This window comes from Melospiza georgiana, chromosome 2 (genome assembly GCF_028018845.1).
Source record: "Melospiza georgiana isolate bMelGeo1 chromosome 2, bMelGeo1.pri, whole genome shotgun sequence".
In the NCBI taxonomy this organism is placed as follows: Eukaryota; Metazoa; Chordata; class Aves; order Passeriformes; family Passerellidae; genus Melospiza; species Melospiza georgiana.
In genome coordinates, this window is record NC_080431.1 from 63754041 (window position 1) to 63780667 (window position 26627).

The 26627-nt window shown below is 37.9% G+C and overlaps 1 protein-coding gene across 1 annotated transcript in view; it reads left to right on the top strand.

Annotated features, from left to right (window-relative positions):
- The window catches only part of XPO4 (exportin 4), a 79311-nt gene that overhangs the window by 23692 nt on the left and 28992 nt on the right, over positions 1-26627 (top strand). The window contains exons 3-9 of the mRNA XM_058045483.1: positions 731-872; positions 1123-1261; positions 12912-13028; positions 13809-13962; positions 23168-23280; positions 25693-25850; positions 26110-26284. Coding sequence (XP_057901466.1) covers positions 731-872; positions 1123-1261; positions 12912-13028; positions 13809-13962; positions 23168-23280; positions 25693-25850; positions 26110-26284 — 998 coding nt within the window. The remainder of the gene's footprint in view (positions 1-730; positions 873-1122; positions 1262-12911; positions 13029-13808; positions 13963-23167; positions 23281-25692; positions 25851-26109; positions 26285-26627) is intronic.

Here is a 26627-nt window from a genome sequence, read left to right on the forward strand (position 1 = left end):
CTTTCTCTGTAATATGCTTCTATACTTTCCTTAGTGCATCTGTATACATAGTAATCCTATATTTAGATAATAATGGCAAATGATTCCTACACTGTGGTCAGAAATTACATTTTGGTTACCTCAAAATAAATCTGGAAACTTGAACATGATGTAGAACACTTTAAAAGAACACTTTAAATACACCATGGATGGTGTAAAATTTTTGCTTGGAAGTGTTACTTTTAAGTGTAAGTGGATTTACTTCTTTTTATTACCCATGAAATACATGTACTTTTATGTACTATTTGTTTCAAAGGCAGACACAGACTGTCTTTGAAAAGGCATTTCCCACTTTGACATACCTGTAAGATTAATCACTTTTATTAATTAGTCTATTTGAACTAAATCTGTTATCTTGTTTATTTTATTCCCCCATTGTGTTAGCATTCTTATTCCTGTTCTTTGAACCAGCCTCCTAGCACAGACAACTTTTCTCCTAGGTCATTGACTTGAATAATACCAGACAATTTGATAATTGGGTTATTGATTATTTCTCCCCCTTTTGAGTTGTAAATTCCTTCTCTGTTTTCATAGCAACAATATTCTATTTAATAATAAATGATAGTAAGTTCCATTTTTTTTTTGTTGGAAACAGATTTAAGCTGAATACATGTCTTCTAGTACTCAAGTTGTGTTTGTTTTTTCCCACAGAAACTAGTAAAGTGGATACTCAAATTGTTTTTTCCCACAGAAACTAGTAAAGTGGACTATGTCCTTTTTCAAGCTGCCACAGCGATAATGGAAGCAGTTGTAAGAGAATGGATTCTCTTGGAAAAGGCTAGCATTGAGTCACTGCGAACATTCCTTCTAACCTATGTCTTACAAAGGCCTAAGTAAGTATAGAAAACACACCTCTGAACATCTAGGATTCTGCATAAAATCTGGGCTATCATTTTTGTTTCCATCAGTAGCAGTGCAAGATCATTTTAAGAATAATTTGTCTTCTAGTCTTAGCAGTTAACTTCTGTCAGTTTTCCCATAGGAATTTACACAAGATGTTTGAAAAATAAATGTGTTTAAAATTTTATTGAGCATCCATGCCCAGAATGACTTGCAATTATATTTGTGCAATGTTGTTTACAGCCTCCAAAAGTATGTTCGGGAGCAGATTTTATTAGCGGTAGCGGTGATAGTGAAACGGGGATCATTAGACAAATCAATCGACTGCAAAAGCATTTTTCATGAAGTCAGCCAGCTGATCAGCAGTGGTAACCCCACTGTGGTAAGTACTTAGTTTTTTTTCTTCAGAAGTTAAGCAGTCTCTATCAGCAGCTTACGTTATATACTTAGTGGCTATAAAATATTTTATACTTCACTTATACAATTAGTCATTGAGTTGGTAACTATCCAATCATTTAGCAAATTGGAGATTTTTTAATGCTTTGGGACAAGGGGTAGTATGTATATACCTACTTTGATATACAAGGAGACCATATTTTTAGCAAATGTTTTTCTGAATAGCTGCTTTAAGTGCCATAGTTGTGGGTTGATGGTTTGTTTTGATTTTTTTTGTGTGTTTTTTAAAAATTATTTGTTTCTTTTTTCCTCTGGTTTTCTTTAATTTCATAGCAAGATCTAAAACAGATTCTTCCATTAGCTGGGAGGTTCTTTGCACACTCTGTTCCCCTTCCATCTGTGCAGTGCTGCACTTTGCTGCGGCTCAGCTGTCGAAATGGACTGCGAGCAGGAGGCATAGACCTCTGCTGTTCTTTGGGAGACAGTAGGTGGAGAGAAAGGGGTGTGAGGAAGTAAAACATGGAATGGAAATACAAAACTTATTCTTGATTTAATGTCATACTACTAGGGGTAAGTGTTACCTTCGATACTGAGCTCAAAGTGGAAACAAGGTGTCCAATATCTATCTGTGCATTTGGTGAAATTCCGTTTGCTATGCCAGGGGATAAGTTTAGAATAGGTCATAATAGAGGCATGTAACTAGAGCTTAAAGAGAGGTGATTTTTTCTCCTACCAGATGAAAATCAAAGAGTATATAGATTCCATGCTGAAACTTTAACTGAAGCTTTTCTCCAAAAAAAACCTTGAGAGAACTGGCTCATGACACTGCTGAGCATTTAGAGCAGCAGTTGTACTAGATAGATGGGAGTGGCAAATGTTTAACTCTGAAAATTCAATCAAAGTGCACTAGAAGTAATCCAGCTCGTGTCATGGTCCTAAAAATAGTGTGTCACCTCTGAGCAACAAGTAATAACGCTCCAGGGTATGGAAATTTCATTTAGTCTTGTAAAACTTAATTTCACAGTTATTTACCTTAAGGAAACCATTTTAGCCTTTTGATTCTGCATAATTCAGATAGAAATGGGTATTTGTTAAGAAGAAGTGAGTTAATGCTTTTTTCCAGGAAACATAGCCTGGTTATTACAATGTAGTTACAGCTGAGGTTTTCAAGTTTTATGCACGACACTTTGTATGCTTATGTAGTTTGTAGAATCTTTGCATAAAGCTACAAAAGTGACATAAATAGAAACGTGGACTTTGAAGTAAGGAATGCACAGTCCAGCTTGTGCAGTTGTATTTTGTGCATGCACTGTCCACAGACACGCTGCACTGACCACAGCTTACAGCAGGCTAAGACTGCCTGCTCCAAGCGTATCATCCTGGGCATGCTGCAGAGCAGAGCACGTTGCAGAGGAGCTCTGCCTGGGGCACTCTTATCCAAGTTCAGCTCACTGCCAAATTGAACTCAGGTTTTCATTTCCCTTTATTTAATTTTCCTTTTACTTCCCCCTCTTCATGAGTATGAATTTCTCCACGGTTTTTCCAAAATATTTGTGCTCAAGTTTTAAGAATGGTACTGAAAATGTCTAGGATATATAGTGTTTTCTATTCTGGTGTGCTAATAAGATTTACTAGCAAAAAATAAAAGATGTGATGCTGCTGAAAGGTCTTTTCTGTATGGCACAGTGTATGGTTGGTAGTCTTTGGCAAACTGGTTAGAAGCACATGCTCCCATGTATATGTGACAGTTTATATTATAAGCCAGTTCTCATTCACGAAAATGTTCTTGTAATCTTCTGAGACTTAGCTGCAGGAGAGACCGGTACTGGCACCCAGGACTGACATGTGCAATAATAAGCAATAATAAAATGGTGTTTCAGCATGCTACCTGCCAAAACTGCTTTCTGAAGGGAGTCAAGACATGCCTCTTGTATAAATATGTAGCAACTTTGAAAGGTTGTAAGAAATAACTCATACAATGAATTTTTTATTATTTTAGTTATCTTTTCAAATATGGTTGGGTGGTTTTGTTTCTTTGCTAGTGTCCCTGTAGCATTCAGCCATGCCTGAGGGGCCGTGTGGGACCCCACTGGTGCAGTTGCCTTGCTGCTGTGGGGAGTCTCAGCTAAGGGTGCTCAGGGTATGGTGTGAAGCCACATCCTGAAAGGAGTGGTGCTTTTAAGATTTGAGATTTGCTGTCAGGACAGTGCCATGCACTGTCACAGGTGCTTCTGGAGATTCATTTATATTAGTTACTACTAAATACAGGCCTCCATTCAAATCACGGAAGAGGCTAGGATGTAGGTATTGAAAGAGGTCAGCTGATGTTTTCCAGTCCTCTCTGCTTCTCTGTGGAAAGAATCATTCAATTTTTTGACATCTTTCCCATGGTGTGATATGCACTCTTGCCTCCTTGTACACTCAAGTTGCAGAAGTCTATCATACCTTTGTGACTCCTAATTCTTTTTCCAGTCTTTTTGTCCTTTCTGTATCCTTCTCAGCTGTCTGTTCTGACCTTCTGCTTACACATTTACATCATCCCGCCTGAAGTTCACTACACATGAAGTCAGCAGCAGGTCACTTTGTATTTAAAAACGTTTAAAGCTCTCAAACAATAGCAATCAGCAGCTCTTAGCTGCTGATAATTGGTTAGAGCATGATACTAATTACAGCAAGGTTGTTGGTTGGATCCCCATTCACTTAAGAGTTGGACTTGATCCTTGTGGGTCTCTTCCAACTCAGAGTGTTCTGAGGTGATGGCTTTCTACAGCAGTTTGTAATTGAGAGAAAGTCTATTTTTAAAAAGCAAAGCATTCTCTTGTCTGCTTCTTGCTTGCCTTTTCTTCCCTATTGGCTGTGAAGCTTCTTGGTCCATCTTTACCTTACAAGAATAATGTGGCTGCTGAATCTTTTCCATTCCCTGCAGCCCTTCACCCAATTTCTGTCAGACATCTGTACTAACTTTGTGATCATCAGCCAGTCTTGCTTCATGAAACCTTTGGGACTTTTGAGTAATATCTTGTCAGGATCAAGTCTTGGTATTTGGGGTAATAAGGAGGGCAGTGAATGTAGATGGTAGTGTCTGTTGCTTGTGTCCTTTTGCACGATTTGATGTGCTTAGTACCTCAACTTTTTAACTACTAGTTAAAAAGATCTTCAGAGATGGATGTGTTTTGAGGCTAGGACATGAAGGTATGTAGTGGCAAACTGACATATAAGCAAGACTGTTGAGAATGAAAAAATAAGGAGGAGATTGGAAGGAAGGTAAGGAGAGGAATTGTGATGAGAGTAATAAAATTGCATTAGTATTGAGTAATCTTTTAATAGTGGAACACAGTGTACGTGTTAAGGAAATAACAAGACACTAAGGAGAGTTAATACTTCGGGGATGGGAAGGATGCATGGTTAGAGCCAGGTTTAGAACTGCAGTGTTGGCTTCTGCTGCTGCTTCTCTGCCATTTGCTGCTTTATGAATCTCACTGAAGAAACCTTTGTATGAGAAGGGAAAGCAAACTTTTAGTCTGGCTGCCTATTTATTTGTAACTGAGTTTAGGTAGTAATCCTCTAGGAGCACAAAGATTAGCTTTAGAGTTCTTGGTTTTGTTTTTTCTGATTCTTCCTGTATTATCAATACAAGCCATCCCTCTGGAGATGGAGAACGAAGGACGATCTGTAATCTCCCTCTGACAGCAATTTCAGGATCTCTTTTCAAAATCTTCATTTCTCTGGGGGACAAAGTTTCTGGCAGCAGACACAGTATCATGAGCCAGTCTTACAATTCTAAATACATGTTTTCTATCACTAATTTCAAGATTTTGGAGAACTGCGTAGGCCAAGTTCTTCTCAACTATAAATGCCTTCAATTTCTTGGCCTTTTCTTGTGTTAAAATATTCTGCTTTTGCATAGCTGAAGGATTTCATTTGTCCTTCGTCCCTGCCAGAAGGACAGGAATCCTGGCAGCTAAGTGACTGACTCCCACGAGGAGGATCTAGTCTGCATGTGAACACAATCAGATTTTGTTTAAAACCAGACCAAGATATGGATCACACCTCGATTTCTTCCAGTATATGTTTAGGTAGATGCAGGGGGATCCAGCTGCTATAGACTTGACATGGGACTGGGAAGCAACAGAAGCTGTGGTTTTTTGAGTGTATTTTAATATAAAGTTCTATATCTGAAACCTACATTTTTTTTTTTTCTACATGGAAGAAGACTTGTCAAGACTCAGTGGAAAAGCTCTGGAATCCTAACAGTCCCTTTTCTTGCAACATTTGTAAATCTGTTGTTCTGTTTCTCAGTGTTCCTAATTGGGCTAGAGAGAAGATCCAGCTGCTTCAGATTACCTAAAGCTTCTGAGGGATGTGCTGTGAATGAATTTCATGTGAGCGGTGGGAAATACTAATAAGCAAAACTCTAGGCATTCATCTTCTTTGAGGTTAATCTGTCCATTATAATGGCTGCCTGGATAACTAGTTATATTTATTTAGCATTTGCATTTCTTGTTTCTACTCTTTAAATTCCAGAATTATAGTTCTGGAGGCCTGTCTAGCTGTTACTGCTTCATGTGGTAGGGTAGGAGTTGGAGAGGCTCTCCTGACTTTCACATTTTGACAAAAACATATGTATTATCCACCCCAAGTTGTGTCTTCTGGTCTAATAAAATTGTTACCTTATTGCCTTTGAGACATGCTGAGTCTAAAAAAGTAGAGGGTGAACCAGTATATTTAAACTGATAAGTTCTCTATAAAGGCCTAAGTGTGTTAAAAATTGGTTTGGGAATTTTAAGGATCCAGAAACTACTCCACATGTGAGGCTAAAACTCAGTGATAAAAATGTAAGAGAACTTTAAAACATAAGTGGCTTTTTAGTAGTTGAATTAATCAGGATGCTTTTGCAGTTTTCAGATTTTACTGTTGAAAGGGAGCTGGCTTTACCAGAGATGCAAGTCTCCAGGTTAGCTGCCTAATAACTACTAGAAATTGATAACTCCCCAGTTACATTTACACTAGAGCCACAGTTCCATCAACAGGCCTGGGAATTGAGGAGATATGTTCCAAGTGGTGAGATGTGTCCCCTGTTCTATGTATGGTATCCCAAACCCTTTCTTTCCTCAATTTTGCCATCTCATGAGCTTTGCACTTGTGGAGTCCCTCACCTGTGACCTCACACACTCACTGGGAAGGAAGAAATTAAGCCTTTCCATGTGTTGCACCATGTATTTTTTTAATTACAGTGGTGTCATACAGGTAAACAGGCTTGAGGGGAAAAGCCTCTTTAAGACATTTGTTGACCGTAGCTGCTTGGTGTTTACTCATTCTTCCTCTGAAAGGTACTACCCTTCAAATAAAAGTGTTCAGTAACATACTGGATCTTTGTGTTAGTCTGCTTAGAAACAGCCTCTTCTCCCTCACAGCCTCAAGTTTTTTTTTTTTTTTTGGCAGATCTGCTGTGGAACACAGCCGTGTAATGCAGCTCATTTGACATAGCTGGCAGTATGGCAGGCAGAGCCAGGCAAGAAAGACCAGGAATGAGTACTGGGAAAAGTGGGGGGAGGGAGGACACCTATCCACCAAAGAGCACTTGTTGGGATGGTGTATATTCAAGCTGGGTGCTGCTGATGGTGAGCTGCATGGCCAGTCATAACTATTCATTATTTTGACTTTATTGAAAGTCCTGTATTTGTTCACGCAGCTGTGGTAGGAGTGAAGATCCAAATGGTGGCATTCAGACAAGAACCTGGAGAAAGATATGTTACCTTTATAAATGGTTTTCAGGCCTTCAACTTCTTTTATGAGATTACTTGTTATTTTTTTCCTTCTCCTGATTTCTGCTTTGCAACTTTGCCTGTCTCCAGAGAAACAAAGAAAAGCATGTTTTGCACCCTGTGCTCCAGCAAACTCTGCCCGGACCTCTTCCATTATTAGTAGAGGCTGTTGCTTCCCTTCTTTGTTTGTCCAAAGCCTGCATGCTTCACATGCCACAAGATCATCTTCCTCTGACCCATGGTGATTCACAGGGGAATTGGCTTTTTCTTTCTCAGCTCACCCTGGGGGTTTCCCTTGGTTTGGGTGGTTCCCCCCAAGGAAGGGGAAGCAAGGTCTCGCTTGGTGTTCTGCTGTAGCTCTGATGTGCTAACCTAGTGCTGCTCATCTGTCTTTGCACAATGCCAGAAAGGGAATGAGAGGAAAGGAGTGCACTGCCCAGCCAGTCCCTTACTGCTGACAGCACAGAACTGCAGCTGTGGGTCCTATTCCTATCAGCATATCCCTGCTCTATAGCTTTTTTCCACCAGTTGGCTCATTTGGGAAGGAACAGATAAAAATCAGTGGGTCCTGGTGCTTGCTTATATTTCTTCAAAATAGGTTTTGGTTTTCTTTGGTTGGGAACCACTACTTCAGCTCTTGCGTCCCCCACCCATCTTGAAATACTCCCAAGTTGAAAAGTTGGAGTGGCCCCAGTTATTCTGTGTACTTAAAGGTATTTCTTTTGGCCCTCTAGCCATCATTTTAACCTTCCAATTTGGAGTTGCACCTTATGTTCTGGAGATTTAGATACTCTGAAAATGTTAGCAAAAACAGCTGTGCTTATTCAAGGAAACTAGAGAAGAAGACTATTATTGCCTTTATAAAGAAAGCCATGCTTTAAACAACTTAGTTAGTAAAATTGTTTTTGTTACATTCTCACTACAGAATTCTGTCACCTAGGAGCAACACAGCAAATTCTGCTTCTGATACATTTATTCTTTGATTCTTCCTGCTCTTGTGCAAGTTAAATTTAAATAGTTTAGGAATGCTATTAAATCTTCACATGGCTTCCCTTTGGTTTCAGTAACAGAGTTTACATTATACACGTGGAAACAAAAAGTCCTCTAAATGCATATTCAGGCTGGCAGTGATATAATGTAAAGGGTAGATGTTATGATTTGCTCTATTCAGGCAAAATCTTCCTTCTTTTAAATATGCTTACTGCTTTTTCTTCAGGTGTAAATGATACTTGCAGAAGGCACTGCATGATAGCTTAGATTTTGTAGTAAAATGAATTCTTTAATCAAATCTCTGACAACTCAACTGTATCTCTGCTCTAAATTCAAAACAAGGAAACTGTTTTGGTATTAGAGTTCATTCTGCTTTGTCTGTTGGCTTTATTGCTGCAGAGCTGATGTACCACATGTCCATTTTTTCCTAGGCTGTATTTGAACTCTTCTTCCTTTCAGATGCTCTGTAACCTAACTACCCTCAAATTAAGCACTTCATTTATTCCATGGGCAGCCCAGGCACAAGTGTGAAATCCCTTTAAACATTATGGCTTTAGCTTCTTTTATAGGGCACATTCCGTTTGGAGGAATAAGTTGTAATTTACCTTTTGCATCTGAGTTTTACGAATGATATATAAATGCTGTTTATTGTTAAAATGACATATGGTCTTTCTGTAATGTCTGTGTTTTATTAAAGTCAGTTGAAAAGAAAACCACTAAAACGATGTTGCTACTGGGTGTCTGATTGCCAAGTTAATCTCTTATCACAAGTCCCATTGATCTTCTGTTTGAGCAGCTGAGAGTCTGTTTTATGTATAGCGATCTTTCATAAAGTTTATTCCTGGTAATAAAGCTAACTGGGGTGTGTGCCAAGCTATTCTCAGAGGCAATGCTCTCTCTCTCAACAAGAGAAGGATTTTATTTTGTCAGATGGGCTTATTGTTTGGGTATGTACTTGTGGCAGAACTAGTGAAATTGCTAGGGAGTGAGTCAAACTAGGTTCAGAGGTGTACTCTTACTGGTATGAAGTTAATGGCATTGCTGCACAATGGACATTCAGATCTGGCTTTTAATATGATGCCCAGAGTCACGTGCATTTTCTACTTATTACAGTGTGGTATTACTAACTTGCATTGTTAATCTCTTCTGTGGTGTGGCAAAAACCTGAAAAAAAACTTTAAACAAGAACCAACAAATCCCCACAAATCCCCACCAGAAAACAAATGAACAAACCAACCAGCCAAAACCACACCAAAATCATCAACAAAAAAAAAAAAAAAAAAAGCACACAACACACCCAACCAAACCAAAAAAACCACCCAAAAACAAAACACGAAAACCCCCAGAACCCTCCACCCTAGAATTTTGTGCTAGGTGAATTCAATTTTCTTATGTGTAAGAGGAAGAAATTTTAGTTCACAGAGCACACCAGCATTGGTTTCTCTGAAATTGTTGGTTTTCAGATTTTTGAAATCTTTCTTCTGATAATATTGATGTTGAGGTACTTAGTGTATTCACTCCAAATGTATCTGTATATTAAAAAAATGAAATTCAAAATATTAGTAGTTAACCTTCAGTAAAATTACTTTATGAAAATAAAATTTTATTTCTAGTAAAATTTACTTGAGCCTAATTCCAGAGTTTCTGAAATATTATTGTGTATTCAGGAAAGTTTAATAGCTGGCCGGGCAAGTATTCTTTTAAGCTAATAATTTGTTAATACTCATGAAAATGGCCATCTTACTGCTGTGGACAATAGTCTGTATAAATTCCTGTAGCCTTATGGCAGTTTTGGGAAGCAGTGGTGGTTTTGCAAAGCTTTGTGCAAATACTTGACAAGGGTGTAGATGGCAGATGCAGGTGCAGATGGCAACAGAAGCGGATGGATGTGCAAATATTGCACATGAGGCCCCAGGGATAGTGAGGGAATGGGGCAGGATTTGCACTCCAGGTATTGAAATACCAAGTTAAGGTAGTTGAGGGATGCTGGGAATTCAGTAGGAGGGTGTAGAGCAGAGGGGTGCAATGTGCCCTTGTATTTGCTGTGAGCTAGCCTGCTGGATGGAATAAGGTGTGTAAATCTAGTAACATCATCTTTCTGCTGTCATGCTCAAAGCAGGTACTGATGTCCCAGAACTATCTGAACTTGCTCTCATTGAAATCAGGGCATAGGCCACTGCTCAAGCTGCTTAGCAGATTCAGCCAGCCTACCTATACCCATTGCTCTTTACACTTCCAAAAAGATGTCTTTACCATCAGTGATGAAATTTAACCTTCCTTTTATTTTTTTCCTTGAAATCAGGAGAAAAGCACACTAACATAAAAATCTGTAACACACTTTTACCATGCACTAGCATGTTACTCTGCAAGGAGAAAGGATAAGTTATTATATGCATATTAACAAACTGGAGAAAGGGGAAGGTGCTATTTCAGCTAATATTAGGTATTTGTAATCACAGTGGGAGCAATTTTTCATATTGTTCCTGCCTGTTTGAACTTGGTGATTGATTTTTCCAGTAACTGGCAGCCAACTGCAAATGATGGGCAGTCTGCATCGCTGCCCTGCTTGTCCTGTGGTGGTCTGGATGGTGGCTTGGTGTCAGGGCGTTAGCATGCTAAAGCAGAAGCAGTTTAGTTTTTGCCTGATTGTTGTACTGTTGGAGCCACTGATAGCACTTGGTAATCAGGGTATGTTGCAGAGATCAGGGTATGTTGCAGAGCATCAAAGTGTACAGATTTTTAATTGCAGCTAGTGATGTCCTTATGTCATGGCTGCTTTGAGCTGAAAAATGTGAGTCAGTAATTTAAGCATCAAATAAAAATTTGTATTTTAAGCTATTTAGAGAGTCATGTGAGAAAACTTTGCATTATTTCTTTAAAAACATGTATTCTCATCTGAAGCATTCTTCTGAAGTCAGACTTGGGGGAGTTTTCTTAGTAGTTTTTTTTTAACAGCATAATTCTTTTCATATGGAACTTTTAATGTTGGATTTAATACTCAATACTAGTCTAGACTGCTTTGTTTTTTTAATATTAGATCAGATCTGTATTTCCTTTAACTAAAAAAATTATTTGTGTGAATACCTTGCACAGAAATTTGAAATTTGAATTGTGAAATATTTCAGGTAATTAGAAATACTTCTAGTATGTAAGTGAGAAAGTTGCACTTTCACTGGAGTAGTTTAAATCGTGGTGCTGGTTTTCATTGGCTAAATGCTTTTTGTGATATGTGTTGCTTGGCAGAGCTGACTGTAAATGAGAAATAGTCCACTTGAAATAAATAATTTCTTTAAAATGGGAGTGCTTTTATTTAGCAAATTATCAGCAATATGCTGGTCTGCTGTGCTTATGCAGCTTTATTGTGCATAAGCAATATGCACAATATGCTCTTCCATAGTGGAAGAGAAAACCTGTGTATTATCACAAAGCCACTATGTTTGATCTGTCTGGAACTTATTTAGCAAGTAAGAATGTTAATTTAGTGTTTACTGACTAAGATAACTAGTTGTCTGGGGGGGTCAAGGTACTGACTTCAGAGGCATTTCTGAACAAAGATGTTGCAGTTGGTGGGTGGATGGCACTGGTCTCAGCTGTTGTATGAGCTTGCATAAATAGTATCATCTCCACTTTAATCTTTCGGGTGTTCAGAGGTAGTGTGCATATTTCTGTTTAACCCCTGGACACTTGCTGGCATGCATGACCCTTTAACAATTCCTATCTCTCTGTCCATCCCTGGCACCTTGGCTCCAAACAGTCTGGGAGGATAGCCAGTAATTTTGGAGCTTTTTGTAAAGAACATCTCCTTAACAAAAAGTCTTTTCATTTCAGCAGTATACACTTTCTATTGTGCTTGTTACAGTGCAACAGTGTAGGGCACAAGTCTGAAGTACTACTTGCATCTCTGGTGTGCAGTACTTGATCCCCTTTGTGTGCAAGGATCAGTTAAAAGATATTAAAACTGGCGATGATGGTTTCTGGACTTTGGCATCAGAAAAAAAAGCTTTATATATTTCAGGAAACACCAGCAAAAGCTGGAGGCATGTGTTTCATACAGAAAGTTGGTTTTTAAGTAAATGTTTTAGATGAACATTTCATTTACCTTATATTAAATTTTGAGAATGAAAAAGATACTTAAAACCTTTAGTCTTCATGAATCTGTCTCTCTAAAATTAACATGCCTTTTTCTCACCAATTTTTATATCACTTCAGAGACATAATTTTAATAGAGTAGTTTTAAGGGTTTTTTCTGAGGCATGTCAATGTGGTGCTTTGGAGGGAGGTATCCAAGACCTTTCAAGTATCAGTGCTTTCTGTGAATTCCTCTCCTATTTTTTTATGGGGAGAGAGGGAAAAGATATAGTAGACATTGTTATTGCAGTTGTTTTTGACAAACTTGTATCGCTTTTGGTGCTATAAAGTTAATCATGATCAAATACCAACATGCTAAGTGTAGCAAGTGCAAAGAAGGGCTGAAACAAACTGGGACCTGAACTCTTGCATCAATAGAAATAAGTGGACAGTGAATCTTCCCTGGAACTAATACCTGTAAAGGTCTGTGCACAGGAAGACAAAGTAATTGACAAGGCTGGGAAATGATTTGCAATAAGTTGATTTCATTTGTAATGACAATCACACAGATGCCAGCTTTTATATTGCTCAAATACTCAAATTTCTTTTTTAAGGATGGAGCCCTGATGATTCCAGAAATGGTTCATCCAAGGATCTATTTTCCTGAAAGTTTGACTTGTTCTAGTTTGTGTTAGAAGAAACTGAAGTAGTAGTTGTATTAAAAAAGCTAATAGAAAATCGAAGGACACGATAGGTGCTATTGCATTACTGGACATCTTTTAGTTATGTTATTCCCCCTTGTCTTTTTTATAGCAAACTTTGGCCTGTTCCATTCTAACGGCGTTGTTGAGTGAGTTCTCAAGTTCAAGTAAAACCAGCAACATTGGACTAAGCATGGAGTTCCACGGTAACTGTAAACGTATATTTCAGGTAAACTAGTTCTGTATTGATATATGCTACCTCTCTTTCTAAAATTTAAACGTGTGGAGGCAAAAATACTTTGTTATGCCAAGTGCAGTTAGGTACACTGGGTCCCTAAAAGCATTTAATAGGGAAAATACTGCAAATAATCCATAGCGGCTGCTTCAGGAAAACTGGTAATGTATTTTTTAAAAACTTGTATCAGAAAGGTGCAACCCCTTTGTGCCCATTTTATGAATGTAGAGCAACAGATCTTTATACCGTTGGGCTCTTTAATTCCTTGGCTACCAATTGCAAACAAAACGAATACTCTGTGGAACAATGATAGTCTTAAATATAGCTTTGGTTTAAAGCCAAGGAGAGCTATGTATGTATTTAAAAATATTATTGCAGATGGTGTAGTCTGGTTGTCTCAGATGTATTGTTTGGCCAGTCAGAAATGTTTATGTGAAGGCATTGCTTTAAACTGACTGTTGTGGAACAACTTACCAACTTTTTTTCATGCCAAAGACCAACTCTTTTCTCCACCACTTATTAAAAACATATTGGTTTTTTATCTTTTAGCGACCAGTATTTATGTGAGGATTTTTTTCATAGTTTTTGCAAATGTAATCAATTAATTTTGATGAAAGGGGGGATTCTCACTGGCAATTTCAGAGTATTTCCTATATTTTAATGAAAACAGGGTGAAACTGTAAATTTTTATTCTCTCTGGAAAACTATTTGTTGTTGATCAATATTTCATTAATGACTGAGATACTGAATGTATTGTGCTTGTCCTGACTGTAGGAGGATGATCTGCGACAGATCTTCATGCTCACAGTAGAGGTACTTCAGGAATTCAGCAGACGTGAAAACCTCAATGCTCAGATGTCTTCAGTGTTTCAGCGTTATCTTGCACTAGCCAATCAGGTCTTAAGCTGGAACTTCCTTCCTCCAAATTATATCCTTTTCATGTCAGGCCCTTTGTTTCCCTTGACTTGGGTCACTTCTTGGGTGAGGAGTAAAGTCTTTGCAAGGAGAGTAAAACATAGAACTTAGAAGCTTTGTGTTTAGCCATTGATTTATGTTTTCTTCTGTTAGTGCTTTTTGTCTCCACCATGCTCGCTAAGAGATGCTTACCTACAGAAGCTGCTGTTGGTTTTCATTAAAGTTTAAAAGTATTTTGCATAGAAGAGAAAACGCACAGAGCACCCACCTTTTACAGGTTTATGATCTGTCTGGTTGGTGCAGGGAACAGGAAATGTGCAATATACTGCTTCAGTGTAGAACCATATGGTGAAGAGTCTAAGCCCAGTTCAATTTTTGTGCAGAGATCTGATCTGTCCTACTTTTTCCCCTTAGAGAAGAGGTAGGGACAGGCAAGTGCCCCATCATGCAGGAATATGCATGTTCATGCAGGTGAACCAACTCCCCATAAAAGAACATGGTATATACTAGAAGATGGAATATCTTCAGCCTGAAAAAAAGTATTTGGTAGCTGAGAAAAGAAATGTCAACTTCATTTTACACAAGGTGCCATTGCTTCCATTTAGATATTTTTGTGGTATCTGCTGTTCATTGGTCTAGAGAAAGGTGGAGTTGGAAAGTAGAGGAGGGAATGGAAATAAGAAAGAGAAAGGCTCTTAGTGAAGGAGAGAAGAAAAAAATATATAAAAATGCTCAGTCCAAAAAAATGAGAAAGACAAATATTGTAGAAATACTCAATCACACTCCTTATTCAGTAGAGGTTTTAGACAGCATGTGTAGTAAATCATTATAGCACCTGTTTTAGTAGCCAGACTACCTTTAAGAAGCTCAGCAAACTTTTAAGCTGGTTTATAAACTTTTTTTCTTAAAACTTCTGAAATTGCTACCAAATTATACGTGCCGCAGGAATCTTGATGTTGCCCTCAAATCCACTGTGAAGGATTTTATTTGCTTTCCTGGTGTGGCAGTCAGAAGGTGATACCTGTGGGTTTTTGTTTTCTTTTAGTCTGTTCATTATGCAGCAGGCAGCAAAAGTAAATTTATTGGAAACTGGATATTCCTTGGTTCACATCTGTAAAGCAGAATGCCAGTTATATTGGCTTTAAGAAAGGTTCCATGGATTAAAAGTAAATATCCCATTTCTATTCATCCCTGAAGTGATTTGGCAGGGGTTCAGAGAGGAATTTAGCCTGTGTGCCTATAAAATGGAGACTGTAGTCAAATTATTGCACCTTATAAAAGTCTTTGGAAGTGGATTTGGGATTTTAAATAGAAAGGAAATGCTCTTGTATTGCGCAGTGGTGGTTCCCTGTGTATTTAATCTGGCTCTGCATAAATTTCTGATGCAGTCCTAAATACAGAATCATAGAACGATAAGGGGTTGGAAGGGATCTTAAATATTATCTATTTCCTACCTCACTGCCATGGGCAGGGACACCTTCCACTAGACCAGGCTGCTCAGAGCACCATCCAACTTGGCCTTGAACACTTCCAGGGCTGGGGTATCCACAGCTTCTCTGGGCAACCTGTTCCAATGCCTCATCATCCCCAGAGAAAGGAATTTCTTCCTAATATCTAACCTGAATTTTCTCTCAGTCTATGCCTATTACTCCTTGTCCTATCACTGCAGTTCCTGAGAAGGAATCCCTCTCCACCTTCCCTGTAGGCTCCCTTCAGACACTGGAAGGCTGCTCCAAGATCTCCACACAAGCTTCTCTTCTGCAGGCTCAACAGCCCCAACTTTCTCAGCCTGTCTTCAGAGGGCAGGTGCTCCAGTCTCCTGTCAACTGCGTGGCCTCCTCTGGACTTACTCCCATCAATTCCATGGAGTCCTTCCTATGCTGGGGACACCAGAACTGTAGTCAGTACTCCAGGTGGGGTCTCACAGGAAAAGAATAGAGGGAGAAATCTCCTCCTTCAACCTTTTGATGCAGCGCAGGATGCAGTTGTCTGAGTGCATTGTCGGCCCATGTTGAGTTTTTCATCAACCATCACCCCTGGCTCCTTCTCTGCAGTGCTGCTCTTAATCACTTCTAACCCCTTGGTGTGTCTGGGATCTTGGTATTGTTCAAAAGTGAAGGCTGTAGTTCTTCATGAGCTCCTTTGTCCTTGGCTGAGGTTTGCACTGGTGGAGCCAGGTAGAGATGGACACATGCAACATGTGGAGCCTTGGAATTCCAGTTTTCCTTTATACATCTATATAATATCAAGTGATTTAAGTGCTAGTAAATAAATGTTACTAGAAATACCAAAGCAAGCAATACTACTGCTAAGATTAATAATATTTTCTGCTATTTGGCCTAGTTTAGATACTACAGCTCTTAAACAAGCTCTGGCCATTTCTGGATATCGAATGGACCTAAATGCTCTTAATGGATCAATTTCAAATATTTTTGTAATTTCTGATCCACTGATACTATCTTTTTTTCTACTATTGGGTGCTTCATTTTGATGAAAGAATTACAGCACCAGCTTGGGTCTTCTTTATTTATATATATATCAATCTGTGTTCACAGAAGTTGGAACATCCTCAGTCATCTCTTAGAAAAATTGGTATTAGCTGCCAAAGATTCAGTAACTCTTGGGATTTACAGTGCCATGTTGATTGTATTGTGGCATAAATCTATTTTCCTTAAGATGACCTCTTTAACTGCTGATTGTTAGCTCATGGGCAGTGACACTTAGCTTGGCTGTAGTTTCTAAATAGATAGCATGTTACATAAGAATGTAAGAATTGCTGTGTTGATTGATTGGTTAGAGTTCTTTTGGTGTCCTCTTTCCAAATCTTGACAGTACATATGCTGAAGCAATGGGCATAAATTTAATACCTGAAGCATGGAGTAAAATGATCCATTGTATTCTCAGGTATATCTTTTTTCCTTTAGTTGGTATTTCCCCTGGCAAGATAGTATTGATTCTCAGCATTTCCTGCAGCATCACAGAAATCTGCAGTACGTTTATGTAATATTTAGCAAGATTCTTTTATCTCCAAAAAAGGGAAATAGCATAAATGTGCATCAACTGTAAGGTGGCTCTTGCAAAGTGGCACGTTATTCAAATCCCCAGGTTGTTAGAATTGAATCAAAACGTACCACTTCTCAAGAATTCTGTCCTGTTATAGGACAACTTTATAAATGTTGCATTGTTAAATGCAGTTTTGGACAGTGTTGCCACCAATTCTAAGAAAAGTTGTGGTGAGTCTGCATTGTCTGTTGCTACCATGAAAGATGCATTGTGGAATACCCCCTCATTAGAGCAACAAAGGAAGAAACTCTACCTAATTTCAAGTTGGAACTCAGTATTTTTAAATTATCTTGGGATGTAGTGCCTGCAGTAGGAAGGACAAGGCACAGTGACCTAGGAGGCCTCCCTTCAGTCATGGCCAGTTTCTCCTATTTCATTTTCCAGCAATCATCTATTGTTATTTTTATCTGCCACCTTGAGATATTAGTTTACCCGGTGTTTGTGGAGGCTTCAGAGATAGTATCTTGTGGCATGTTGGCTTCTGCACAGTTTCTTTTTTCAGTACTGCTACAGTATTGTTAAATATTATTTACTTGTATGGAACTAGTTTTAACTTTTCTTAAATGAATGTTTCAACTAATTAAGGAAGGACAAATGATCAGTACTAAAAAGTACCACCCTCTCCTTTACAAGAGTGCCTTCAGGAATGTGACTTTTAGTACATTGTGAGTACCCAAAGTCTCCATTTAAGAAGCTGAGTGTTGTTGGGCTTTTATACACCTTGGCATGGGCATACACATCCTGTCAGGATGTAATTATAATTTCTATCATTTTATTTCCAAAGATATTTCTCTTGTTGACTTTGGGATTTTTCTGTTCCTGGCAGCCATATTTTAATGGACTTTGGCTGAATGTCCTCAAATGTAAAAGTTCTTGAACAGAACATAAGAATTGTGTGCAGCTGTCTCCCATCTACAGAAAGGTATCTATTATCTGTCATTAGGAGCTGTCATAAAAGTACTTATCCCTTATTCTTCAATGTATGGATTACAGTACATGAATAAAGAGATACTTGAGCTTTAGTTCTTGTTTTGGATTTAGTGCCTGTACTTGCTTGGAGGCAAGCTGGCAAATGTTCAAGTGATTGTAGTATAGGGGATTTAAAAAGCAGGTTATGTAGACCTAGTGGTTTGCACTCTACCAATACACGTCATTGCCGTTCCATTGGAATTGTTGGTGCCATGGCAGTTGTATGAACTGACTGAAGCTTTTGTCTGATCTGAACGTTTTTGTGTTCATTGGCCACACAGTTAATATCTCTGTTCTGAAAATGTCTTTTAAACTTCAAGCCAGAATGAGACACCTGTCTGGGAGGTTCTGTGAACCATATAGTTCTGCAGACTTCCAAGATTTGAGCTCAGTCCAACCCAGATTGGTAGCATCTGTTATGCATTATGGAAGCGCATGAAAACAACACAGAAAACTCAAGGTTGATTTTGAGGAATGGTTCAAGTTGGCATTGCTGCTGAAAAAGCATCCTGCTTTATCACCTCCCATGAACATGATGCTGAGCAGGGAACCACCTGGCTAGAAATGTGGTGGGGTTTTGTTAGCAGGTTTTGGCCCCACGTTTGATTTGTTGCACAGATGCAGCAATGATTCTACCTGTACCAAGGAGTGACAACATTGATTTCTTCAGCACCATGGCTGCTTTCCATAGGCCTTGTGTTTGTTAGCAGCCTGGAATTATCCTGAATTTACTGCAGCAGTCTGTTCTTACCTGAAAAATGAAGCATAGGGCACTATCCTGTCTATGTATTGGGATATAGAGCAAAATTCAATGTAACTGAATCAGCTATATTTAAGAGTGCTGCATTTTACTTTTATCACGTACCGCTTCTAGGTGCAAACTGACCTGGCTTTGAAATCCCTGAGGGTTAGAAATTATTTCTAGGACACTGTATTTTCTTGTCAGTCCTTTCTAGCAACTTTTTAAGACAACATTGTGCAAACCCAAGAAGATTGGAAGATCCCTTGAATTCTGTCATAATTGCACTAAACATATATATAGATGTTGAACTTTTTAACTGTCGTTCATCATTTCCTTTTTCCTGAATGAATTCTGTAATCAGTTCACAATATAGAACATCTTAACAGCATTAGTATCAGAAGAGGAGAAGAGACCAGGAATTACCCTTTTTGGGAAGGGGAGCTGGTATTTCTGTTTTCTTGCCCCAGTGGTTTATAAGTTTCCAGTTTTGCAGTGATGTTTATGGCACCCTGGGTGGCAGCTGGTGTGTGGTGGAAAGGTGTGACTCCTGAGCCACGTCTGTGTGGCAGCCACATGTGCATGGGTGCTTTATGTGCCAGGTAGGCTGGAAGTGATCAGCTTGCATATCATAAGCTGCAGCAGAATGAACCAAGAACTGCAGAATCCACATGGGTGGTCATGAGCCTTGGAACTGGCATGGCTCTGGGATCAGCCAGGTTTAAAATTAGCCTGGGTGTTCCTGCATTTCCTACTCCTGTTCCTGCAATCTGAGTCCAGTGTCTCCAACACAAAGTATTGTTTCATTCTCGTGACTGTTTAGAATAGTTGTGTTTAATATTTAAGCATATGCTCCTTGTGCTGGTTGCTGGATGTATTTGTGGAGAGTGTAAGGTATGGGAAGGTCTGTGAAGGATTTCTCCATAGGGGGCAGCAAGCCTCTGCAGCAGTTTTAGGCAGTTGCTCCTTAGACTCATCCCATGTGCTTGGCTCACTAGCTAGAGACCCAGAGAAGGTCTTAAAAATTCAGATAAATTCAGATAAAATCAGTATTTAACATAACACTGGAGGGCAGGTACCTTTCCAATGCAGTTTTTTATTTTTAAAATGCAAATATATGACTGGCACAAAGTCCAGAAATATTTCAAACAACAAAAGTAAAGTGATTAAAATGACTTTTAAGAAAGATGTTCAGACCTTAGCACTCCAGGAGTTTTCCCTCCATTTCTGAGATGTTTCACTTCTGTGCACAAACTTACAAATGGGGCTCTAGTAGAAGAAATCTCAGCTTTGTTTTTTGAGTTCCAACATACTATTTTGTGGAAGAACAAGCCTTGCCTCTCTTGGGAAAAAGGTTGTGGGATTCATTATCAGATACTGGAATTTGTTGAAGCACTGAAGTAAAATATTAAAATCCCTCATGACTGCCTTAGGATATGAAATGTTTTAATATTCATCTTCACCTATCAGTCCCTTCATGAGACAGAGGCTAGTGAGTGAGAGGAAAACTACACATTTGTTGGGGTTTTTTTTCATGGTTTTCATGTTCCTCCAAGAAGCACATTAAACCTCATACTGTTTTTTTTCTAAATTAGCTTTTAAATTAAAAAATTATTACTTTGAAAAAGCTACTGTTATTTCTCCATCTCATGAAACAAAAGGAAGCATAGAGGTAATGTCTACATGCATAAATTGAGTCAAAGATAAAAGAAAATCTCTTTTAACATTATGGTTTTTTTTGTCTTCCTCTCTAGGCAGTAATAGCCAGCATATCGACCTTATCATCCATTAAGGTGTCTAATTATGTTTTTATGATTTTTAATGGAGTTCAGTTCACATCACTGAATAATCTGATTCATGCAGAAGATTCAAGTCTCTGAAGGAATCAGTGTCCTAAGCCTTGCAAAATGGTTGAAACATTGATATGCTTCTGGTAGCTGTTTGTTAGCCTGGATTTCCATATAATTCAAAGTGAATTTTATTAAAAGTTTATTATTCCTCAGTAGACCTGGGAATGTTACAAATGTTTGTATTATTACCAGAGGTGATTTATAATTGTTTTTCATTCTGGAAGCAAAAAAATCCCCGAACTCTCCAGAATGTCATAGTAGACTAATCTATGCTTATCATTTATCTGTAAGTCTAAATCATAAGCTTGAGTGCTTAGAAAAAAAAAAGTGTATTGCTCATTCTGTACTTTTTGTTACTTTGTAAGTCTTGACAAGTAAATTAATTTTGGATAGTGAAGAGTGCATTTGTACACCCATGTAGGAGGTAATTCAGTGCCATTTTTCAGGTTCAACATAACTAGACTGCTGTTGCAAAGACCAAACTGTAGCACAACTTAAGCTGTTATGTTTTGTGGCGGTAAGCATCTCCACAGCCAGTTTCTGCTAATGCTTGCATACATGTAATGCATGCTGGAAAATGGCTGCAAGATCTCCATGATAGGTGGAGTCATAATTTGTGATGTTCAGTGAACAGATATTTTACCCCCAAATCTCCTATTGTCAGATGTGTCATCAGTCTGTCAGCATGAGAAGCAAGACTAAAAATAACAGGATAAGGTCTCTAAATAGTGAGTGTTGTTAAAATTGTGACAGCAAACAGTGCTTCTTTCATTCCATGTGAAAAGCATTTTGTAGCTGGTCCCCTCTGTAGACTCAACCTGGCAAAGAGTAAATTTTTCACAGACTGATAATGTGTTTATAATTGTCTTCTGATAAAACATCCAAGCCAATAGCTTATTGAAGAGTCACAGCAAAGGAAATTCTTGTCAGTAAGCAATTTCAAAATACCATTTTGACTAAGACATTCTAAATGAAAAGGAAAAAAGGCACAGCCTTATTTGCCAGATAAAATTAGTTTTAATTTAGAATATTACTCCTGATAGAGGATACTTGCATGTGATAATTTCATGCACATATAATTTTTTCTTTTTAATGGGTAGAACCAAAGCATATTTGATCAATTAAACTACATCAGTTTTTCAGATAGAAGTAAAGTGTGGCACTTAGTTTTTCCCCATCTGAAGTAATGCAGATCTGGTTAGTTCAACACACATTGATAATCTTGAAAATCGTGAATCTGCTTTTATTTTGCACTAATGTGAAAACCCCTGATTGTTCTTATGCAGTATAAAGTGCTGACAGCAGTCCTGGACACATACCCCTGGTGAAGATCCGGTTGGTACTGTACTGTGGGAAAAGTCCCTTTATTTGGAATGTAGTTTTGCACAGTGTTGTTAGGAATTTTCTTTTGTGGCAGAACTCAGAAGACAAGTATAAATAAACTGAAATTGTGCATCCTGCTTTGTGACACAATTTTTTCATATTAAACTACTTACTTGCTTTAAATATTCTTTCCCTTAAACAAAACACATCAAAGCTTAAAGGGTATTCTGTTTTTAATGATACCTTTGTAAATTTTATTTCATTCTAAACATAGAAATAGTTTCTTATACACATTTTGTAGTACTGGATTACTTACACTACAAAAGGTAATGCTGTTCATCACCAGTAAGTAAATTATGTACAGCTGAACATGCTGTTACTTACTCTGACGGTTGGGTTAGAAAGGGATCAAAGAGGATAATGTAGGGTTTAAGAAAGACAAATAAAACATTAGTAGTTGCCAAGTTAAAGCAGTTTTACTACTTGAAATGGATGGTGTCAAAAAGAGAAGTACTTCCAAAAATTTTTAATTAAAATTGTTGTGTGATCAGACTGACAAATAATTGAACCTGTTTGTTTAAATGTTTTTCTCATGTCTCTGTTTTTTCTGTACTAGAATATTGGCAGAATTTTGTACATTAAGTTATGCCAAAATACATGGTGAGAGCTGAAATGAGTGCAGCAAAATGGTGTCTTTACAGCGTGCACATTTTTCATGAGCGTCTCTTACAAACGTGTTGAATACGACAATGCCTTGTGCTGACTTGTGCTTTTGTTCTTCTCAGTGTGATTAGAAAATGTAGATTCATGCAGGGCTAACATATCTGCATTGTGTGACACATATCTGGCTGTTTAGAAAAATAGGATATAGATTTCAATGAGCTATCTTTAGCTATGGTAAGACCTTTTTAAAAGCTGCCAGGAAAATTTTTTAGAAAATGATTTCCTATTTTGCATAAATTTTAACACCTGTTAATTGCGGTTGCTTTTTTCCCTTCTCGCAGTGTCACATTAGACACCCTGGTTATCAAAGTGAGCGTATCGCTATGGTATGTCTCATAATTATGATCAAACTGTTATCTAACATTCCTGGAGCATTCTTTTTTTCAATACTTAATACCTTTTATTCCTTGGCCTCATGCATGAATTATGCTGTGTATGTGAAGAGGCTTAAAGTTTGTTTCCATTACATTCTTTCTGAATGGATCCTGTTGTATCTAGGATTTTTTTAAAGCCAAGTAGGAATGTTATTGTTGACCTTGACACCAGATAACTGGGCAGACATTATATAGCTATGTTTGAATCCTCACAAAATGTGATGCTAAAGCCAACAGAATCCTGGCGCGAGACCCTCCTGGACAGCAGAGTTATGGAGCTTTTCTTTACAGTAAGTTTCTTTCTTCAACTTTCATAGTCCAGACCACAGGGAAAGCAGCTCCTTCCTGTTCTAAAACTGTGTTGTCGGACTCTTCCTTTTTCATCAGGTAGGATTGATTCTGTTCACTTCAGCTTGCTTATCTAAGCAGACAGAAGTATTGTCTTTTTCCTAGGGTACTGAATTTGTATTTTGCTTATTAATTGCTTTAAATTGGTGACCGCTACCACTAGAAAAAAGTTGATAGTCATCTCAACTTTTATACCTTTAATTCTTCTGGACATGTACTCATTAGACAGAAGCAAGCGCGATGAGCACTAGTAGAGTAGTGAATGTTTCAGATAAGGTGTAACGGCTCTCAGAAAATATCAAACGGGCAGTGTGTGGTTGCTGATGTTAAAGCATTTGCTCAACAGAACAGCTAAAAAGTAGTAATGTAATTGCAGTTTTCTAGCTACTTTAAGCATACAGAATTCTGCATCTCTTTCCTCAGCACGAAGGAAATCCACAAAGGTTAAAGTAGAGGAAGTTAGAAGGAATAAGGAAGAGGTGGTGTTGGGAAAGGGGAATGTAGTACTCAATTTCTGTAATGTAAAAGCCCCGCATGTTAAAAAGGGATAGAATTGTGTTGTTTTGTTTTTGCAACTGTTGGGAGAAGTTTGTAATCATCGCTCAGCTAAGACTTACTGCAGCAGCAATATATATTGGCTTATAAATTCATTTGCTATGCAATTTGACTTAGGTTACGTCTCTTGGGATCTGAGAATTCAGCATTCTCAGGCTTTTTTTCACTTTTGCAAAGCAGAGAAATGTGCTCAAAACTTGGGCAAAGTTGTTACAAGACAATGTAAATGTAACTCTCCAGTGCTGCTTGACAGTATGTGTTTGGATACACGTCCTTACTTGATAGAATTTTCGATAAACCTAAATTTTTATTTTATTTTTTTGTTACGGCAAGTTTATCCAGCAGTTTTGAAAAGGTGAAAAAAAATCACTGGCAGAACTCTCAGCAGCTACACACAATCTGAACAGCTGTCTAGACTATCCAGACAGTTGCTACTGTCAGCTGTGAACCTCCACATGCAAATAACTTTTTGGCTTACATGTTAACCCTTCTTCTATGTTTAATAGTATGAAGTTGTCGGAGTTGCATATGTTTCCTTGATTGGTTTACAATTACTTATTTGTCATTTAAAAAAAAAAAAAAAGATAATATGCAGATTTGCTTTAATACATTTGCATTTTGCTTAATAGTAACAAAGGCTTGGCTGTATTTTATTATTTTTGAATGAATGCTAGCCAGGGCAGTATGCTGTCAGTTCTGGTTTTAGATTCCTGATTTGCAGTGGTTGAGGCTTGCAACAGTAGTTTGGTGTTTGAGGTAATGTAAGTAAATTGTAGTAGTTTTTATTCATTTATCCGATCTGAGAAATTTTAATAACCTTGCAAAAGTTGGCATGATTGCTCTGTTAGAGCGAGAGCCTTCATTTCTAATCTCAGCCTCGTGTGGGACATATATTAGGAGGGATATTTCTGTTGCAGGGTTTATTTCTCCTGCTAGTTTGATCTTTCAGGGATTAACTGTGCAGTTAATCCAACTAGTTATCAGTTGGGTGAACTTGCAACTGTAACACCACAGAAAAGTGCTTAGTGTTTTAACTGTACTTTTTGAAATAATATTGCTGAAATAATTTAAATTTCACTTTTGTGTGAAAAAGCTACTTCATATTCTTTTGTTTATTTATTCATTGTCTTCTGTGAAAAAATAGGCATGAGCCTAAAAAAATTCTTTAAATCCCTACTTGACTGATTAAAATAAGTATATGAGAATATGTTTACTGAAGTAGTTAAGATTCAAATCTAGAAAGTCTCAACAGTAGAAATAATGACATAACAGTTTGCACAAATGCAGGAAGATTACTGTTGGCCTTGTATAATATAAGGGTGTTGCCAAGGAAGTGATGCATTCATTTTTGTACATGTCTTCAGTGTTTACTTCTGCTAAAGAAGCATCTATATAATCTTGATTGAACTTGTTGACTAACTTTAGCAAGACTCTATAGCCTAGGCATAGTTAGCATAATAGAGATGACTGTCATTATTGCTGTTTTTAGAAGGAGCAGCATGTCTGACTGGCTGGCATCTGTTTCACTCTTTAAGACATAACATTCAATAGACAGTTCAATTTTCAACATGTAGGTGAGCCTTAACTAAATGTTAGTTTCAGTGCTCGAGATTGTGTGAGCTGACTCACAATCTTGACGTTTGCCATGGTTTAGGGAGTTGCAGAAACTCTTGTATTTCAGACTGAGTGGAAGTTACAGTAAGCTTTTTTTGGTGTGTGCTCTTTTGGATTGAGAGCCATGTGACTGTTGTAAGAACACCCTGTTTTCATGTATTATTAACTACCTCACTTCCTGAAAGGTACATCGAAAAATCAGAGAAGATACAGATATGGCCCAAGATTCATTACAGTGCCTGGCACAGCTGGCGTCTTTGCACGGGCCAGTCTTTCCTGATGAAGGTTCTCAAGTTGATTACCTGGCACACTTCATTGAGGGATTACTGAATACTATCAATGGGTATGTATGCCTGCTCTCTAAATTTAGATGGCATCTTTTAATCTTTAGTTTGGACTGTAGCATATCTGTGTGGAGAAGTGGTATGGCTTGCTTATTTCTGGATGTAATTTGTGCTTACTGTTGGATTGCTTACATTGAGAAAGGGCAGATTAAAGTAGGTGGTGCTTATTATGAAATAGATTTATTGAAAATGTATCAACAAAACCAATTCCCTTTTATAATTTTCTTAATGGCAAAAAACTGCTATTTCTATCTATAGAATTGAAATAGAAGACTCTGAAGCAGTGGGAATTTCCAGTATTATCAGCAATCTGATAACTGTATTTCCTCGCAATATTTTAACGGCCATTCCAAATGAACTTTTCTCTTCATTTGTTAACTGCCTCGCACACCTCACCTGTTCTTTTGGAAGAAGTGCTGCCTTGGAAGAAGTGGTAAGTAGCTGCTCTCAAAAAAGTGGGTAGCCTTTTTCACTTCTATTTGTGATAAGCATAAGTGACATGAGAATTTGGCTATTTTGTTAATAACTGTTGTCAATTCGGTGGTTTGTCCTACATATTTCTACAATCACATACAAGAGGATTTTCTTTTTATTTCACACAATGTAATGAACATAAATACACACTGTATGCATCTTTCCAACTTCATTTTGATTTAAAGTGCATCTTAATTTTTTAAGTGAATGGATTAATTTAAAATATTAAATTCTGAAAGCATTGCTGACTTGCTGTTTTAGATAACAAACAAGCTGCAGTTCTGAAAGTTTAAAATGACTAC